This window comes from Polypterus senegalus, chromosome 15, assembly GCF_016835505.1.
Source record: "Polypterus senegalus isolate Bchr_013 chromosome 15, ASM1683550v1, whole genome shotgun sequence".
In the NCBI taxonomy this organism is placed as follows: domain Eukaryota; kingdom Metazoa; phylum Chordata; class Cladistia; order Polypteriformes; family Polypteridae; genus Polypterus; species Polypterus senegalus.
Window position 1 is genome coordinate 38736026 of NC_053168.1, and position 20785 is coordinate 38756810.

The window sequence follows — 20785 nt, forward strand, 5'->3', positions numbered from 1 at the left end:
ATTTTCCACTTGTCTTTTGCTATTTTCTCTATTTTATTTGGTCCCTTGACCTGTTTTTAGTATCTCTGTTTTAATTCTCTCTTAATGTTTATTTTTTAATATTTTGCTTTTAGTCCTGCTTGTTGTAACTGTACAGCGCTTTGGTCAGTTGTAATGCTGTGTTTTTAAGCGCTCAACAAATAAATATGGTATGGTATGGTATCTCTGGGAGCACTGCATGTATCTATCCAGGTCATATGTTGCTGTTTCCTGACCTGCCAGTGCCACTTCCTATTACCTTTCCATAGTACCCAGAATATTTACAGGACAGGCCACCTCCAGCATTCTCTGTATTTCTTCACTAGTATATATGGGATTTCTCCTTCAGCTAGTATGGCTTTGTCTTTTTTAAGAGGTCTGTTTTAGGTTTTTCTTGTGCCTTTTGCTATCCTAGTGATTTCATAATTCCTGAAAGCCCCTTAAGGTAAATAATAACAAATTAGAGAATAAAATCTGGCAGATTTTTGAATAATGAACTGTACTGAAGAAATGCTTACTTTGCATTTTTATTGTCAGGGAGAAACTCATCTTGTTTTTCCAAAGACTTCATCAGTTGAACAGCTGCGACACATCCGAGAACTTATTGCTGCCGAAAGGGACCACCGACTGCAGGGGAGTCCATCTTCTCCACCAGTGGTCAACCAAAATACAAACCCCACTCTGAGCCAGACTGTCCCTAACGCTACACCATCTCCTCCAGCTCCTGAAGTGCAGCAGCCACAGGTTTGTCCTTCTCTACCCAGGGATCCTGTAAGTTGCCATTTTCATTATGATTCTAACTGATCAAAAAAAATGTTCAACATAAAAATTGTAAAAAGGGGAAAGATTTGGATGCAAGTTTTTCCCATTAAACCCATAATTATTATTCCATTCTATTATTTTTATTTATTTAATAATATATTTATTATTTATACTTGTTTTGTGAATCTTAGTGTTAAGAACAAAATTATCTAAATAACATTTTTGAAATTAGTAGTTAAATTAGTGGTCTACAGCAGTCCTAGTTCACTAAGCTGCATCACAAGCAGTTTATAAAGCTAGCCAACTGTGGTTTCACAGTTTCAGATGTGGTTATTAAGCCAAGACTCAAGAGTGGTAGATTTAATAACTTTGTAATTCATTGGGCTGTGAGCGTTTTTAATTTTAGTGATGGTGGAGACAATGTTGAAGTTAAATATGCACTCTTCAGTATTACCTCTTGAACCTTGACCATTGAATAAGTGGGAAAGGCAGATCTTCAATTTAAAAAGCACAATATTGCGGGAATGTGCCTTTCCTGTTTATGTTGTACACTGATTTTGATAGAAGTAAGTATTAATAATATTTTAGTGCATGTGTTTTGTATGTTTTAAGTCTACAGTGGGGTATAGGACAAGTAGATTATGCGACACGAGTAACATTTTCACGTCATTTACCCTTGTACAACACAGGTTACCATTATGTTCTGCTGTATTATGAATGTTTTTTTTTTCTAATTTTGCATGAAAAAAATTAAATTAAAATTTTTTGCCTCCAAAAGCAGACTTTCTTCTTGCAGAATCAACAGTCCAGGTGGCGGAGTTAAATCAGGTGTAGCTACACTTGCTAAATGAGACCTCAAACATTTGATGTGAATGAGAAACCCCCTTATATTTATTATGGTGGGAAGTACTAGATAGTTAATTAACTATGCATGAAATAGTATGGCTTTCGTATAAAAAAAAAACTTACTGGCAGGGATATTGGGAGTCTACCATATGCCAGAAGGCATGGGAGATATTAATGCAAGTCCATATCCACCCCTTGGACTTTTGGTTCTGTAATGAGAGACACTTTGCAAAAGATGACACTAGTAAGTGTGTCTCATTTCACAAAATCCACAGCTTAAAATGTGCTGCAGATTGTGTGCCTTTTTATTGGCTGAGAGGTCTGGAGGAAAAATACATGGCCAGTTGTATTGGGTAAATCAATATCGTTATAAAGGGCTGCTAGTTACCACACCAGTGCAATAGTCAAAATATATTTTATAGCTAGCAGCCAGCTCTTATTGAACTCACTGCTGTAAGTGACAGCTTATTGGCAGTGGCTAAATAAGTTATCAGCTCTTGCATCTTCTCAGTAAAATATTTTTCTGTATGGCTAGTGACCAATGTTATTATAGTTTTGCCTTTTTATATTAGTTTTTATTTCTATAGCTTTGCCTTTTTATATTAGGTTTTATTTCTATATATTTTTTTTACTTTGGAAATTCATTTTAGTTTTCGTTTTCCTTCATCGTGTATTTTTAGTTTTTATTTCACAAAAACATTTCTGTTTTATTTTTATATCTATTAGTTTGAGTTTTAGTAATTATGGTAAGGTTAAAAAGCAACTGTGGAGTTTAGTTTTGTGTCACAATCAGACAGAATTTTACACCTAACAGGTCAGGATATGAGTTTAAAAGCTTACTCCACTACATCATTTACTATTTGGTTTTGTTTTTGTCCGAAAAAAACAACATAATCAAAACCATATACTGAATAATTTTATACAATTTTATAATTGTTAAAACATTTTCTATTTTATTTATGCTGAACAAATGTGTGCCGATTGTTGGCACTTTTTATCTTTTCATTTTATTGCCCAGAATGGGCCAATTTGTAATGAAATTTAGGTGAATTTTAAGGTTTGAGGGTTTTTTACTCAAAATGTCTACAACAAACAACATACCTCACTCCAAGACAATGTGCTTATGATGAATGCTTTCAATATTGCATTAAAGAAATCTCCCATACTGGGCTTTATTTTCTATCATCCGTATTGATCTCGGACACATACAATTTATAGACAGAATTTTTCAACCTGTAGGCCTTTAAAGATATCAAAAATCAGAAAACAGATTCTACTGTGTTCTGACAGTTGTGATCATGAAAATCATGGGGGCTTAACTCTTAGGCTTGAATCAATGTGCAGACCCCACCTAGCTGTATTGAGGGAAACAAAGAAACACAAGCATGTAGTGTCAAGGTTTGGGGGAAGTGAGATTTGAATAATCCATGCATAAGAACAGTAAACCCTTAATGAGCAGAGCAAGAGCAGGCAATAGGTACATGGACAGCCACAAAACAATAGAGACAGTATCTGAGATTAAGAACAATATATACATTATCTAAACCTGTTTATCCAGAGCAGGATCGCAGGAAACCTGGAGCCTATCCCGGCAGATTTTGGATGCAAGGCAGAGAAAATCCCTGGTATGCAATATGTATGATATGGCTGATGTTAAGAACAAAAAGTATATGATATTTCAACTGTCTATTTTGAGAGAGCGTGAGAAATTGAAAAAGGGGGACAAATATTTTAAAACCTAATACTGCTTCCAGATTATTTTCACAATATCGGGTATTTTGAGCTATAAATATAAACTAAAAAAAGAAAAATTAATAAATATAGAATTAAAACAAAAACACATAAGTATGTTTGGTTTTTCACCAGTTGGCATTGCCAACTCATGAAGTTTTGTATCGCCTTATTGTTAAACGATTTTTTTAAACCAAAAGTGATTAGTCAGTAACAATATACCGATCTAGTATGTTGACTGTCAGTCTCTTGATCAGTGCTGTTTTATTTTAAAAAAGGGTTTCTCCAGTAAGAAGTGACAGGTGAATTATTGTCAACAAAATGCAGGCACCTGAGAAATAAACTGAAACGTTACTCACTCATGATTTTTCTGTCTATACGATAAAGGTTTTTTTGACCAGCACATTCCAATTTCAGTGTTTGAATTACATTTTGATATACAAGAAGCGCAAAGAAAGGCGGCATGTAAATCAATTTCTATTTCACACACTTTACGCGCCTGTATTCAGCTTGCTCTGTCACCGCAAATGCTGTGTGAACAGCCTCCCTCCGTCACTAACCACCATTCACTACATGAATCTATGCGGGTGGATCATGGTAAATGACTTTCTGTTTTTAGAGTTAAGTTACAAGGGTTTTACAAGGGTTAAAGATTAATGACAAGAATATTCATTCAAAAACAAAAACTAAAAATATTTTTAGTATATTATTATTTTGTTTCAGTTAGTCTTTCCATCTACTTTAATAGTTTTGTTTAGTTTTAGTTTTTCATTTTGGCTTTGTTAATTATTTTATTTAAGTATACATAAATGTTTTTTAATAATAGTTTCAGTTTTGATTTTAGTTTTCATTAACTATAATAACCTTGACAGTTTCTTTACATGGAATGTGGTAGGATGGCTGAAGATAATTAAAAAAAAAAAAAATTAGAACAATCTAGACGAGAACAGGCCATTCAGCCCAACAAAGCTCGCCAGTCCTATCCACTTGCTTCCTCCAAGAAAACATCAAGTCGAGTTTTGAAAGTCCCTAACCTCTTACTGTCTACCACACTACTTGGTAACTTATTCCAAGTGTCTATCGTTCTTTGTGTAAAGAAAAACTTCCTAATGTTTGTGCGAAATTTACCCTTAACAAGTTTCCAACTGTGTCCGCGTGTTCTTGATGAGCTCATTTTAAAATACAAGTCTCGATCCACTGTACTAATTCCCTTCATAATTTTAAACACTTCAATCATGTCACCTCTTAATCTTCTTTTGCTTAAACTGTAAAGGCCCAGCTCTTTTAATCTTTCCTCATAATTCAACCCCTGTAGACCTGGAATCAGCCTAGTCGCTCTTCTCTGGACCTTTTCTAGTGCTGCTATGTCCTTTTTGTAGCCTGGAGACCAAAACTGCACACAGTACTCAAGATGAGGCCTCACCAGTGCATTAGTTGAAACTTGTTGCAGTGCATCAAGGGGATTCGATTCCTCTGTGCAAATTTACATTAATTGTGGAGTTGATAAGATTATTTAGTTTAAGAACTTAGCATAAATTAAGTGAACAGCTGGTAATTAACATCTCCAGTTTGAACTGAAACATAGAAAACATACAATGAATAAACACATTTCCACATTAATGGGTTTATTTTTATAAAATGATGTGAAGTTACAGAATAATTAAGCTTATTCTTATTATTTTTGTTTAAAATATTTTAATCCCATTGCTTTTTTTTCTTGTAAACACTACAATGTAATTTTCCATTTTTAGAACAAATACATTATTATTTTATAATTATGAATTTTGTAAAAGTGGATAAGTATTTAGTGTTTGCTGGCTTGATGGACAAAAAATAAAGTACAATCTTGCACTGCATAAGCCAATATTCTGTGTTGAGTAGTATGGTTAGTTCATTTATCATCTTCAGGGGATTAAAATGGGTTTTTATATTAACTGAAAATACATTCCATATATTTTCCATATTTTCTTTGTATTTTCCCTGTTGGTTTTAAAATTATTTCAAATATTTTTTTTCACTTTAACATAGTGTATCAAATAGAACATAATATAGTAGTAGATGGCAGGTACAGAGAAAATTTGTGTGTTGAAGCTTTTATGAAAGATTTTATTTTTCTTTATCCCTTTCTTTATTAGTCTATTATGAGTTTTTTAAGTACACTTCAATCAAACTTTGAGCATGTCTTAATATATGAGAACCCAGACGTTCAGGAAAAAGCTCTTTCATGTATTCCATTACTACAACTGCAGGATAAAGTGCAGGAGAATTTGTTGGAAGCCACAACAGAAGACCCAGGTAAACTATTTTTATAGTTCTCTGTTATTAATTATTTATTGAGAACAAACATCTGTTGTTATTTGTTTTCTTTACGACTGATCATAAAAGCAAAACAAAGGCATCATTACCTGTCTATAATTTAGTACAGTATGACCAGTAGTCATGAAAAAGCTCGCTTGTTTTGACACACTAACAAAATAGAATGAAAGTAAAACTCAAAAACTTTCAGTTGGGTTCCGTGCTTCAATGCAGCCATTATTAAAACAGCATCATACGCCGTACGTGGTGAATTTACAAAACAATGCTCAAGTTAACACTGTATCTTTAAAAATGTTGAAAAGCAAGTCTTAATATACAACTGCAAAAGACAGGCATGTTTAACTTTTCTGCCAGTCTTTGGCAGTTAACATGATGGGTGAAGCATCTTAAATAGCCTTTTCTACATCATGAATAATGCTGATATTTAATCATTGGGCTGGAAAAGAAAGTTTTGTTACCAATAACAAAAAAGGGTCAACCACATTAAAATGGAGAATTAAGTCTCACAACCATGATGCAAATAAAATAACAGTCAAAATTAATAAAAATAAGAAATACCTAATTAACAAGATTACAGACATTACAGAAAGACTCTTAAAACACTTTCACAACAAGTGTATTTCCAATTTAGATATTACTTAACCCAGTCCAATCTTAACAGAAATAAAGCAAAACTTGCTTTCTTTTAGGCAAGTCATTAAATGTGTAAATAAAGTGAATGTGTGGTGAACTAACAACAATAGATACATACAGTATACATATTTACTTTTATACTTTAACTGTCTGTGAAGTATAACAATGAAACTTTGTGTACTATACAGTTATCGCTTTTCATTATTAAATTAAAATGATTTAAGTCCACAGTCTTTTATTATAAGTTTAGCTGAGTTAGCGTCAGTGGTATAGAGAAGTATATGAAAGGAAGTGAGTTTGTGAGTTTCTATGTTATATATTGGTAATCAAATTGTATATACAGCTGAAAAAGTTATTGATATTACTACTGTGCCAACCAGTTTCTTCAAAACATCTTGTTTAACCAATTTGTTTCCAATGTTATTAATTCTGAATTTTATCGTATCTGATTTTCTAGGTTGCAAAGTAAATACCAGTGATTTTTTGCTGATTGAGTTACTGAAGTGGTTTAAGGGGGAATTCTTCAGTTGGGTAAATAATTTGCCATGTAGCAGATGTGGAGGCCAAACTGAAACTGCTGGTAGTGTGCCTCCTTCACCTGATGACTTGCGGTGGGGTGCACAACGTGTGGAGAGTCACTACTGCAGTCAGTGCAACTTTACCACAAGATTTCCAAGGTATACTTTTTTCTTACATCTATAAATTATTATTTTAAAATATTTTATAAATATTACATTTAAGCATTGAAAGGTCACCCATTGGACGGCATCGTAACACCACTGCAAGTGATCTGATTTCTGATCTTTGTGCAGTTTCCTTGTCCTTCCCACATTTTTGTGACATCCAAAACATACTGTCAGGCCAATTGGCATCTCCAATTGAATGTACAGGCTGGTGTGCTACCTTGTGCATAATGCTAGTGCATAGGCTCTGGCTCCACATTGCCCTGATCCAGTTAAGCAGTGAGAACATTTTTTGTGAAATTTACAGAAGCCTTCAGATGAACTGAGGAAAATATGAAAATTGTTGAAATTGCAGTCTAATTTATTTACCATTAATAAAACCAGAGCTTATTTTTAGGTTCACAGAAATGTTTCTCTTTGTGCATGATGCATTCTTTAAAATTATAATATTTGATAGATTTTGCATAAGAATCAGTGCTGGCAAGCAACACATAGCCTTATGCTTCTTGATTTTAAATTTAATATGTGCAGATATAACAATCCAGAAAAACTCCTGGAAACCAGACGAGGCAGATGTGGGGAGTGGGCGAACTGTTTCACGTTATGCTGTAGAGCAGTGGGTTTGGATGCAAGGTATATCTGGGATATTACAGGTAAGACTTGTGCGTAGTAGTAGTTCAAATAAAATGCAGCACTGTTTTAGAGTATCCTGTTATCACCACTGATAAGACCTATGTAGAGTATTTGATGGATTTAATGTCACATTACATGAATTTTCAGTTGTAGCCTTCATTTACATAATATTAGTGAGTCAGAGGCAGCCAGTGGCATGCTCCCATGAAGCTGAACGCCTAATGTGCCAAACAAAGTGACACAATTCAACTTGTCTGTAACTTACTCCAGTATTTGTCTTTAGGTTTAGGTTTGTGTGCATGATAGCTGACCAACAATGCAAGTTAATTCGAAAGTTCTTAGCATAGAATGTAGCAACAAGTAATAAGGGACGCACATGTTTTGAACCTTGCAAACAGAAGAAAGACTTGTCTTTCTGATGTTTCATGTTTTACGTACTAAAACAGAATAGGGGAAAAAAAGGCTGAGACTAAAGCTAATCTCAGTGTACCTGTTAACATTTCATACATTGCTGGCTCTGTCAGGCAGCATGCTATTGACAAGGGAAGAACACTGAAAAAAATGGTTCAGTCAAACATAAAACTTACTCTGTAAACAGCATATGAAACCTAAGCCTGACATTAGATTTACTCCAGTGCATTAGGAATGGCAATGCTAGGGGTGTATTCATACCTGGTGGGTTTTCATTTTTCACTCTACATTTAAATAAGAACATTTTATTCAGCTGAAGTTCTAAATATAGTTGGTAGAAGTTGAAGAAGTTGCACTGTAGCATTGTATATAAATAGACCACTTTTTAGTTATACCTTTTTTGTAAGTATGTTTCATAATAGAGGAGCACAGTTCATTATCTGTAAGGGTTATTCCAGTTTTGGATGTCTTTGACAGAAGATTCACTGATTCTGAGTCTATTTGATGATTTCTGGGGCTTTACATTTTTTTTCCAAGTATCATATTAACAATTAAGGTGAGGATAGTAATATTGTGTTTAAGTACAGAGCCCTCCATAATGTTTGGGACACATTTTCCTTGATTTACCCCTCTGCTCCACAGTTTAAAATTAGAAATAAACAATTCAGACATGATTAAAGTGCACATTGCAGACTTTAATTTGAGGATATTTGCATACTTTTCAATCACACCATGTAGAAATTACAACACTTTTAGATACATGACCCCCTTTTCAAGTCACAGAGTGTCAAACTTAAATCCAGATACAAGCATGCATTATTTAAGTAAACTGAGTAACATATATAATCCATCAATCATTCATTACCTGAATCCATTCTATCTAATATGCTGTTCAAACATTATATTTCTTAAATTTGTCCCAAACTGTGGTTGAGTGCTTACATTTTCCTGTTAAAACAACAAGTTGATAGAACTAGAGAAAATCACTTCTCACATTTGTTTACATTGCTTTGAATCAAATACTGTAACAAATGTGAAGCTTTTTTTTATCAAAAATCTAGTGGTATATTGTGTTTTATACAAGGTATTAAATACTTTGCAAAATATTAATCAACTAAATTAGAATTCCTTGTCAAGTAATGTATATGTACTTTTTATATATAGGTTTTCATACATGCCCATTGTTTAAAAAGGAGAAAGCTTTCTGTATTATTGTAGTAAAGGTTTGAACATTTAACTGTTCTTGATGTTATACATCTAGTAAGGTTTTGTCACAGATGGATAGGTGGTTATCACCTTTAGCTTTCATTTTTTTTCTCTTATTTGCACAAGAGTTGTAGCACAAGGTTATCACTTGTCTCTATTTGAAAGGAGCTTGTTTAAAAACAAAAGAAGAATTTAAAGGTTAAATAGACCAGAGTTTGGAAAAAAGTCATCTACCAAATGAAATGTGAAAGCCAACTAGTAACGTGCAATTCTTTTTTATAGAATTGTAACAGCTATAAAAAGCCCTACATCTGTTTTATTTAAGGTTATGTGGCAGTTTGCCGAGTCCTGATGATCCAAGCTGCTTCGACTTAATAAAATGAGAGTGCAAGTAAAACAGACTGCTTCATTGTTCAGTTTGACTGCGAAACCAAACTGGAAATCAAGTATTCCATGCTCTCCTAATAGATTACAAATCACTATATTCAAATACTTAATGTCTGAGCAGCTGTTCACACAACAGTTGTTGTGACCTTTTTTTGTAGTATCTGCAGGTTAATTTCTAAGCCATGGTTGATAGTTCTTTAGTGGATATTTCCATTTTAACTACCATAATTGCTGTAGGGTTGTCCTTAAAGAAACACACGGTGCATACAGTATATTTGCTGCAAAAAACACTTTGGTTAATTTCGCTGATCAGCACTAGTAGTCTGTACCATATACTGTGTACAACTCAGGGGCTTTTGCCTTTAACATATGTGCAGCTTTCATTTGAGATATTCGGCTTGCTGCTCTTCTCTGTTGATAGAAATGTTGTATTGATCTCAGTTTTTTTTTTTTTTGCTTAATACAACTTTTTGCATTAATGCAATTGGCATACAGAATATTTATTCCCGTTCACATCATAAACATAAACATTAGTTTGACTATACTGAAAAAATGTAACTCTTCAGGTAAAAAAGAGCTGTAGGCAGAGAAAATTAATAAAAGTATTTATTGTATCAAACTTCAGGTTAAATTTAAATGAATCTTAATCAAAAAAGTCTACCAATGAAAGACAATCCTTTGAGGATAATGAAGAAGATTGTCGAAAGATGCTTATAATGATTCCCTGAATGTAACATTAAAGAACTATACAGTAATTGAAAAGATTGCAAGCAACTCTGAGTGGGAGGAGAGGTTCATTAACATACATTAAAAAATACATTAACATTTTTAAGAGTTATTTTTATATATGTATTATAAATATTAATACCACTAATTGAGTATTCCTGATGTTCTTGTAATTTCCAAGAATTTTCAAAGTAGTTAAAGCTTTTGACTAGATATACTGTACATGTAATATACTGTAGATACAGAAGGTAGCAGTAAGATTTCTATGTTTCTCCGCTTATTCTGTATAGTGAGACTTCCATAGTTATAATTTACACTTTCAGATTATCAGGCTAAGTTAGGAAGATTGGACTGTTTCATGAAAAAGCTTTCTTATGTTGTTTTATATTCTTTGGGCAAGCTGGTAAACAATGAGAAGACAAAAGGTGCATTTTTTTAAATAATTGATTTTATATTCAAATAATTTTCAAGCATGAAAAATATAAAAAGCCTCTTTCTTACTCAAAACATTTAAGTTTAGTTTTCAGAGTTTTACATTTAGTTCACAGGTAAACTGAATAACTTGTACTTATCTTTTTTAATTCCATGTACTTAGTTTATTGTTAATTTAAAACATAATTGTATGAAATATATTAGTAGTAGAAGCAACTTAAGTATAAGTAGTTTAAATGACCTACATATATGTTACCCAGTATCATCTGTATATTTCATTTATATAGTTTTTTGTGATGTATCTGTTTATTTTCGTTAAATGTTGTAACATTTTGTTTACTGCCATTAGATCATGTCTGGACAGAAGTATACTCTACATCCCAAAGTCGGTGGTTGCATTGTGACCCCTGTGAAAATGTCTGTGATAAGCCACTTCTTTATGAGATTGGCTGGGGAAAGAAACTTTCATATATCATTGCTTTTTCTAAGGATGAGGTAAAATGCGCTTTTAATAGATTTTACTTTTATTTGTACTCTTTAGATGTGTTTTTCTTTTAATTTGAAATAATGTATTGTTATAAGTAAGATGGTTGCATGATTAGCTTCTTTATCCCAGGGAGCCTGCGTTTGTCGTGCTGATAACACCTTTTCATGGCATCTGTTCACGGTTAAAGCCAAGCTCAGCCCAAAGTGATGCTTTTTTGTAAACATTTTCTTTTTTCTGTGTTTATCCGATTAAAACCAGACGTTTTGTAAAAGAGGGTAATCACAAGACATGAATAAGAATTTTGAATTTGGATTTGAACAATGTGTTCAGTTTCTCACTCATTGCGATTTTTGGAGTTTAGACTTCTAATTTCCTCCTACACTCCAGAGGTGTGTAGTGAGAATTTTCCACTGCTGTTTATGAACTTGAAAGTATCTATATACTCTGTAATGGAATGGGAATAAAGTTGTATTGGAAACATCTATTTCTCTTGCCTCTGTGAAACTAAATCAAGTAAGAAATGCTGAAAATGTGTGAACAAAGCATTTATTGTATTTTGGTAATCATTTTTTTTTTTTATTGGCTGAAACTGCTCTTTCTTTGTACTTATTTAGAAAAATCCTTCATTTTTAGGTTGTTGATGTGACATGGAGATATTCATGCAAACACCAAGAAGTACTTACCCGGAGAACAAAAGCACCAGAAAGCTGGCTTCGGAAATCTCTTAATGAGCTCAATTCTGTTGTAAGTATCATCAAACTTTTGTTATAAAATAATTTAATTTAGGTATATACAGAAATATATAAGTATAATACACATACACCAGAATTACTAAAAAGCAAAAAAATTAAAAAGAAAGAAAATTCCTGACTTGGCTGTCACTGCACGCCCAACCTACCTGGAAAGGGGTCTGTCTTTGAACTGCCTTTCCTAAGGTTTCTTCCATTTTTCCCTACAAGGTTTTTTTTTTTTTTTTTTTTTGGGAGTTTTTCCTTGTCTTCTTAGAAAGTCAAGGCTGGGGGGCTGCCAAGAGGCAGGGCCTGTTAAAGCCCATTGCGGCACTTCCTGTGTGATTTTGGGCTATACAAAAATAAACTGTATTGTATTGTATTGTCACAGTCTCAGTGTGGCATTATGCAGCAGTATTGCTGTTGGTATAAAGGAAACCCCCATAGCGTTTCTTGATGCAGTTCTGCTGAATAATTTGTTGGCTGAAAGTCCTTAAAGTTAGTGTGTCAGAGAGAGAGGATGTGCAGCATTGTTCATAATGGCAATCAGTTTGGTTTTAATTCTTTCTTTTACTTCTACCTCCAGGGGATCCAGAGTGATTCAGATAACTGAGACTGCCTTTTTTATTTAGCTTGTTAATTCAGTGGGCCTCTCTTGAAATGATGTCAGCCCAGCACACCACAGCGTAAAAAATTGCACTGACCATCACAGAGTTATAGAAGATGTGAATGATGTCACTTCCCATAAATGCATTTCATTGCAAAAAACTTGCATCTCATAACAAATTAATCAAGGAATAATTTCCATTAATCTCCTCCAAGGTTACAGAATGCTAATGCATATTCCAGCAGCATAAAGAAGAGACCAACCCCACATGGGGCACCAGTGTATCTCAATGCAGACACACACACCCCAACACTAATACATACCGGGTTTCTTTGGAGTGCCATTTGGGATATTGAAGTAAAGCCAACATAGTTGGGGAGAGAATGCAATATCCACACAGACACTGAGCATGGGATTCAAATCTGTGGTGCTGGTTCTTTGAGTCAGCAGTGCCAACAGTGTGCCACTTATTACCTAAAAAATATTATTTTTAATTCTTTTGGATTTATTACTTTGACTTTAAAATATTTCCCAAATGACTTAATGGGGCAAATGTATATTCTGCCAGGATATTCAAAGTTTTTATAGTATGATTAAACATACTTTTCTGCTGTATATATCAGACTGTATTCCAGAACCTTTTATGCAGTAGATACCCACTTGTACTTTGCTGCATTCTATTTCTGTTTAGAAATGAAATGATGACAAGAATCCATTTGCAAAGTTTACCATTTGTATATTAAGTCAGATTTGTGCTACTCACGCTGTGATATAATTTCTTAGTTTCTTTATTTAAGTGAACCAAGAAGAAAAAAGTGTAATTTAAAATACAGTTCTTTTTTTAGATGAATTAGATGTAAAATATATTTTTCTCTAAATATGGCACTTACGGTAGTCAGTCTGCATGAATTCATCTCTGCTGCTTCTTGCAGTTTTCTCCAAGATAATCTCCTCCAGTTGTCCTGAATATTGCATGTAAATTTTCATCCATGATTGCATTTGTCAAGGATGTGTTTTTATATCTGCCTAATTAAAATTAAATTTTATCAAAGCAAGTGTTCGGTCTATGATGTAAATTTAAAATAATCAACTAGTATGCTGTAGTTTGATGGCAAAAGTGTCAGATTAAAACTACTGGGCAAACATGCTCTTGATAGTAACATTTTGAAAAAAAGAAGTCTGTAGTAATATGTCTTTTAAAAAAATGTAATACAACTTCATGAGATAACATTCATGTTTTTTATTCAGTTAGAAATTTAATGTTCATCATATGATGTATATATAGATTGATATGAAGAAATGTTACACCCTCTTTCTTTTTTGTATTTTTACACTTGGGGAAATAGCTAACAAGTATCTAGTTCATGCCAAGTCCTAAAATTGCATAAATCTAATCCCAGGTTAAAAAAACACCATGTAACACATTTTACTTTTCCACAAACCTGGATGCTTCTGTCTGAACTGCAAAAGGTTCTGCTTTAATGTTAAGGTAGTTAGCACTTCCTGATCAATTTACTCAGTTACACGTATTTTGCAGCACTTCCTTTGAATGAAGTTATTAACTGATTTGGCGGGGGCTGGTTGTGGGAGCGTACTTACTGTTTTACATGTGTCTTTTTTCACTTCATTATACCAAAGAAAAATAATATAAAAATAAAATTTATTGTTTTGTCACTTGAGGCATGATTTATCTAATTTTAAGACTTGCAGAAGACTAGATGACTGTTTAATTTTTTCAAATATGTCCACCTTTAGAATTGAGAGAGGCTTGCATTCTCTCTCATATCACTGTTTATTTTCTTTTTTGGTTTGTTTTAGCAGTTTTTACTGTATTTTGCTCTGCAGAGTTTGTTTCACACTTGTTGTGTTCAGATGGATAAAGTTATTATTCTTGCATTCCAGAGACAAAGACAGTTTACATCAAAGAGAAAGAGTGAGCTTCTGGAAAGACTTCTTATGGAGTTAGTAGAATTTATATCTCCAAAAACTCCTAAACCAGGTGAACTTGGAGGTCGTACGTCCGGCTCTTTGGCCTGGAGAGTTGCCAGAGGGGAAACTAAAAGCCAGTCTGCAGTAAGAATTATTGATACTTTTTCATTTGTACTGTAAATCTGTTGTCATTCTTTGAATTTTTATAAAGTACAACAGCCACAGGTTTAATCGTATCAGCGACATCTTGTTGATACTGAACCAGTTACATTAAAAAATATTATTTAGAGAGCTTAACTGAGCCTCAAGATAAGTACAGTATGTTTAAACATGGCTATGCCAGGCGTAAATTGAGAAAGTAGTATTCAGGATGAAAAGAAAAATTAGATGAAAACTTACTTTAGTACTATTTATAGTGAATGCTCCAGAACAGTTAATGTACCAGAGAATCAAATTCATTGTATGCTGTCTGTTCATTTTATTTAAATCAGTCAAGTTAATTTTAATCATTGATGTATCAAAGTTCAGTGATAAATTCATAATAAATGTATTTTCTCCTTTTATAGTCTAAGGCTTTTGTTTTCACTCCATCAGAAGAGGAAAGTAAACATAAATTGTTCCATCTACAATACAACACTGCCAAGGACTGTTACATCCGTGTTTCGAACAATAAAGAACAAATTAATGGCTGGGATAATGGAGTCTGGAGTCTAGAATCCGTTTTTAGAAAGACTGAAATGGATTGGAAAATGGTATGAAGTCTAAATGCTGTTTTCATTGATATAATTCATTCACTCTAGACATATGTATCCAGTACTCTGGAAATCTTGTTCACACTTGTCTTGGTGACAAACACATTGTGAAATTGCAGTTATATAAATAGAATTCATCAAAAATCTAGAATAAAGTTCATTGCCTTATCCAACATTTTAAAAAGTTTCCAATATGTGTTATCCAAATGACTAGTCTCAGTGCTAACTGAGAACAGTTAGGTAATATGTATGTTTAGCTGTTTATATATATATATAAAAAAAAAAAGATGCTTGGAATTAAACTTTTTTTAAGGCTGCTAATGTGAGTTATGATACTACAGTATCATTTGCCAGACCATAGAGTTGGGAACGGTTTGTTTCCTCAGTAACTGGAATGTTGTAATATGCCGCTGGCAATAGTAGGGCAGCATTTTCTGTAGTGGCAAGTCATATCCGTTATTTAGCCCACATTCGACTGTTTGTTCAGCCCTAACATACAGCAATTCCATTCTGTCTGTGTTGCAGTCATTTAAATTTGCTAGTATAAATTTTTTTTATCCTGTATTTCCTCAGGCACAAGGTGTAAAGTCAATGTTGTGTTTTTTCATTTTGTCCTGTCTTGTGTGGTTTTATAAGCAGTTTTGGCAGAGAAGGGATGCTCTGTCTCTTCTCAGGTCTACAGTGTGTTATTTGTTCTTATTGATGTTTAGGAGTAGAAGGTTGTTGTCATTCTTGTTTATGGCTTGTTGTGATTTATCACTGTAAAGCAATTGGGGTTGGACAAAAGCAGCATTATAGAGATGCTCTAGTGTTCAAATCTTTATGAATGTTTTTTTGCCTCCTTTTAGGAGATAATCTGCCTGTTTGAAAATCAACTGCAGTTATAAATAGAGTTACAGAGGTATCTACTAGGAGAGGAAAATGGTATTAAAGAGGATTGTATATAGATAGGCTATAATTAGGTTTCTTACCTGTAAAGCTTTTTGAGAGCAGTGCATCATTGTCTGTGTATATTTGTGCACTTTAATATTTTAACTAATACCTATTATCAAGAAAAGTAAAGAAATATAAAAACAGGATAACATTTATCTAATATAAAGAAAAGAAAGTCAAATGTACAGTATGAGGTTATTTGGGAATACAGCATTGGAACTGAAAAAGGTAATTGTCATACCATTCTGCAAATGTAGCCATGGTTTTGTTTTTTGTATTGTACTTCGGCTACTCCCACCAGCAGATGGCATCTGGAAAAGCAAACGACATGAACACACCAGAGCATTATGAAGTAATGTCAGAAAACATATATAAAAATGTGGAATTCTCATTGCTACACAAGAAGAATGTGTATAAGGGGTCAGAACTTTGATGATTGTTAGTCGCATTACCTAGTGTGAATATTATTTCTTCTCTTATTTGTTAATTCTTAATATTTTTTAACTTTTCCATGAATTTTTGCATCTGAAGAGATTTAGTATTTTTTATTTTTTACCTTTTCACTGCTAAAGTATGACTTTGACTGCTGAAGCACTGTTTATATTCTTCACTAGACTTAAATCTTAACTTCTGCCAATGTTTCACCACTTTTCATTATAACTCCGCACCTGTAGTTGATCTGTAAGAAGTTAATCTAAAGCACAAGCAGGAAGGTAAAGCTAAATTTAAAGTGAACCCCACCTCTGAAGTACAGCATACTGCTATTTTTCTAGACCGGTTTCGATTATAGCAGGAAGCAGTAATAGGCAGAAAGATGTTTAGAAACCACTGTAAAAGTGTGCCTATATCCCAAAGCCTTCTGCTCCATCTAGTGCATAGAAGAGAAAGTTCAATTTATGTTAGGTGAAGGAAAGTCTTGGTAATGGTAAAATACCTACTGAAGTCCTCACCCCAATGTTTGAGAAGGGTGTAAACATGAATTTAAGTAACGAAGAGTTTAATAAACTACAAGTTTGTTTACAAAATATATTATAATGAACACCCATTTATGGTGGATATTTGCACCACTGTTTATGATAGTACCATTAAGTAATGAAACAAATGACATAAATCCAGCATGGTACACCACAAATGAAACCGAATAATAGATTGCTAATATGATTCAGTCTAATTTGGGATAAGTTTTAGATTTTTATTTCAGTATATGTGTACCACAAATAATATATGAAAGGTAATGTTGTGTATGTAGTGCATTACACTTGACCTATTTGTAACATTTTCCAACTTTCATACTTATGGCTAATCTTTGTATTTTTTTTAACAAAGTTAAAAGGTCCTTTTTTAGTAAGGGACACTAAATCTGTCTATACCAGTCAGGTAAAATGCATCTGTTTTATCCTCTTTTGAACCATACCAGCTGGAAGAATATTTCTTAAGTAGAGCTACACCTAACATTATCACAGTACAGTGGGGAAATCGCTCTGTACCCATTATCCCATCATCTTAGTATTAGACTTCATTAATTTAGAACCCCATTGTGTCTGTTTATTAAAGGTTCAGGGAGTGTTTAATGCTGAAACATAGGCATTTACAGTCTGTTTTTGTTGTATCCTTCTCTCAAATAATAACATGCTAGGTTTAGCAGGGAGAGTTAGTGTCATGAACCACATTTATTTTAATTATTCCTGTGAATGATACATTTTTCCTTAAACAGGATTTATCCTGTAATAACGTTATATATTGTCTGAAACCTTTTAGGTTAAGAATTTTATTTGTATATGGTGCCTTCTGAAAGTTATTATTTTTACATTGGTATTTAAAAATGCCACAACACAATTTTATTTTTATATGTACATCGCCTTTTTGGTATCTGGCTGTTAGGTGGTTGTCAGGGTCATGCCCCACAGAGGCTGAGCCTTTGTGTCAGTTCTGCAATAGTACAAATGGATCCAGTTGAAACATTCGCTGTCCGACTTTGTGGATACCATTAGAAACTATTTTGGAAATAAGAGTTAGCGTTAACCTTTGTTTTAGTTGCTGGATCGTTTGTCTTCCTGGTTTCGATCCTTGCCTAATTGCCTGCCTATTGACTTGTCTTCTGTCCTGGTCCCTTTAACCTGTCTCCTCATTTTTTCCCCACAGAAGAACAGTTAGCTCCCTAAGTGAACCAAGTTCAGTGCTAAAAAATGCACCGTGGAAAGGTAGTTTTCCTTATTGAACCATGTTAAAGCCCAGTGGCAATTCAATAACAACAACATCCAACAATCATGCCACTAATAGTAATTTTATACTTTGGTTGTATTAAACAACCATTCAGCATTTAATGCATATCAGACTCTGCTGGGAATCCGTCACTGGAAATTGTTAGCTAAGGTACTCTTGGTGATCTTACAGCTATCTTCTCCAGGAGCTGCCCGAACACATGGACATTTGCAGGTTAGAAGGTTATGAAGAGCTGCATTTCAAAAGGATCAGTAGTGTTGAGCAGGTCACCAGTTATGGTGGTCCAGTATTTCCTGATCTAGGGATTTTGAGGTTTTTAATTCATGTTTACAGTAACAAATTTTCTAACTTTTAAGGTAATATTGTATATTGTACAATAAACCAATCAGTATTTAACTTGTTATTTGTTTCCAAAGATTTCTAGCAACGGGGAAGGGGGAAACGTTTCCTGGTAGAGCCTGAAAAATACTTTATCATTGTCTTGAAACCCATGCAAATTTTGTTTTTTCTCCAGCTTAACTTTGTGTTTTTTTTTTTTTGTCCTCCCAGCCATCTGACTTTATCAATGGATTAATCTTTAGAGACATATGTTATTGTATATAAGGACGCTACTTAAGATTATATATATTTACTTGTTTTTACTTGTTAGTTATTCTTTATTATTATTATTCCCTAATCTTGTTTGTTTTTCTTTTCCTGTAACTTTCTCTTTGACATTTTGTAAAGCACTTTGAGGTACATTGTTTGTATGAAAATGTGCTATAGAAATAAATGTTGTTGTTTATCAAAGATTGATACAACATAATAGTGATAACAAAAAAGCAAGTATGTGTAATAAAAGAAAAATCAAGTAATATAATGAGGTAGAAATAAAATATTTTGTGTACTGTATGTGAAAGAATGACATTTCATAGGCAGGTTATGTTGACAAGCGCATACTTACTAAGTACACATACCACAGTGATGTGTTGAAAGTTGATTGAACTTCACTGCTGCCCACATGTTGTTCTTTGCCACCACAGATGTTTCCCAGACTTACAAAGTCTTGTAAGTTGTGGGCAACCAAACAAACCAAAATGCAGAGCACAAGAAATCAAACATAACAAAAAAAATAACAAAACAAATGCAGGTTTGGTTTGAAACGGGTAATAACACAATACTCGCCTCTACGCTGCAGTTGTTGTGGTATATCCATAACTACAGTAAATCCAGGATTGTTTTTCAAATATGTTAAATTAGTTTTTGACATTTTCTAGACTGCTTTAATTTTTAAAAAATAAAAAAAATAGATTAGGACAATAGAATGTGTGTTTGGCTTATATGTTCATGGGTTGGAGTTTCTTTTAAAAATAAACAAATGCAATTCTCTTTTTGTATATGTTAGTTTTAACGAATCACCTAACACATCCATCGCCTCATCAAGTCAAAGTACACAAAATAAAGTGGAAGCTGAATTTACTGTCCAAAATCAGATGCAGAATGATGTGAAGTAAAGAGAATTAATCTTGTTGGCATGCCTTGCATATGCTACATGAGTGTCAAACTTTAGTTAATTGTTTTTAATTTATAATTCTAGGCTTATCTAGCCCGGATTGAAAAATCATCTTCAGCCAGAATCTGCTGGAAGTTTGACTGTGGTGGGTTTGGATTCAAGATTAAGAATGTTTCAGTAAGAGCAAACAGTCAAACATTTCATAGTGGGAAAGTGACATGGTCACTAAGAGCAAATGATCAAAGTGTTCATCTTGATGGAGGTATGATAATACTTTTTATATGCTTTGATTATACAGTGAAAGAGAAATAAGATTCAATTTATGTACTCTATACTCTCTTTTTAGAGTGCCCTTGTTAATATATACTGTACATGCCTTTCTATACTTTTAGTAGTTGGCTGCTTACAAATTATTAGACATGATAGAGTTTACTTCAGTGATTAGCACAACATGCTCTGCAGCTTCAGCATGAAAGCATAATGGTTGATATGTACAAAAGGTAATTAAGAGATTAACAAGAATTAACTTGTAGTCTTAAATTGCCTTCAATTGGTATTTTTGAAAGCTAAATTCACTAAACAGTGACATTAAAAAAACTATGACACTGTATGTATAACATAGTGAATAGATTTAATATATGTTTTTGACTATGTTTACAGTAACTTTGAATATTCATTAATGATATTAAAATTTAACTTGATTATTAGGAAGACCTTATGACATGCTGGTTAGTGCTTATTTTGCAGGACTGGACTCAAATCCAGTCATGGCTAGTGTCAATGTGGTATTTAACTGTCCCTTGCTTGTTTTAAATGTTTTTCAGAAAGTGCCCTTATGTACTTGCATATT

General features: G+C 33.3%; 1 protein-coding gene across 3 annotated transcripts in view; it reads left to right on the forward strand.

Moving 5' to 3' along the window:
- ngly1 (N-glycanase 1) overlaps positions 1–20785 on the forward strand; it is a 29767-nt gene that overhangs the window by 4917 nt on the left and 4065 nt on the right. For 2 of the 3 annotated variants that reach the window (XM_039737657.1, XM_039737659.1), the window contains exons 3-11: positions 556–789; positions 5493–5652; positions 6764–6983; positions 7521–7642; positions 11134–11279; positions 11905–12015; positions 14509–14679; positions 15102–15287; positions 20020–20197. In XM_039737657.1, the coding sequence (XP_039593591.1) occupies positions 556–789; positions 5493–5652; positions 6764–6983; positions 7521–7642; positions 11134–11279; positions 11905–12015; positions 14509–14679; positions 15102–15287; positions 20020–20197 (1528 nt within the window). The remainder of the gene's footprint in view (positions 1–555; positions 790–5492; positions 5653–6763; positions 6984–7520; positions 7643–11133; positions 11280–11904; positions 12016–14508; positions 14680–15101; positions 15288–20019; positions 20198–20785) is intronic. The other variant, XM_039737658.1, reaches the window with a different exon arrangement.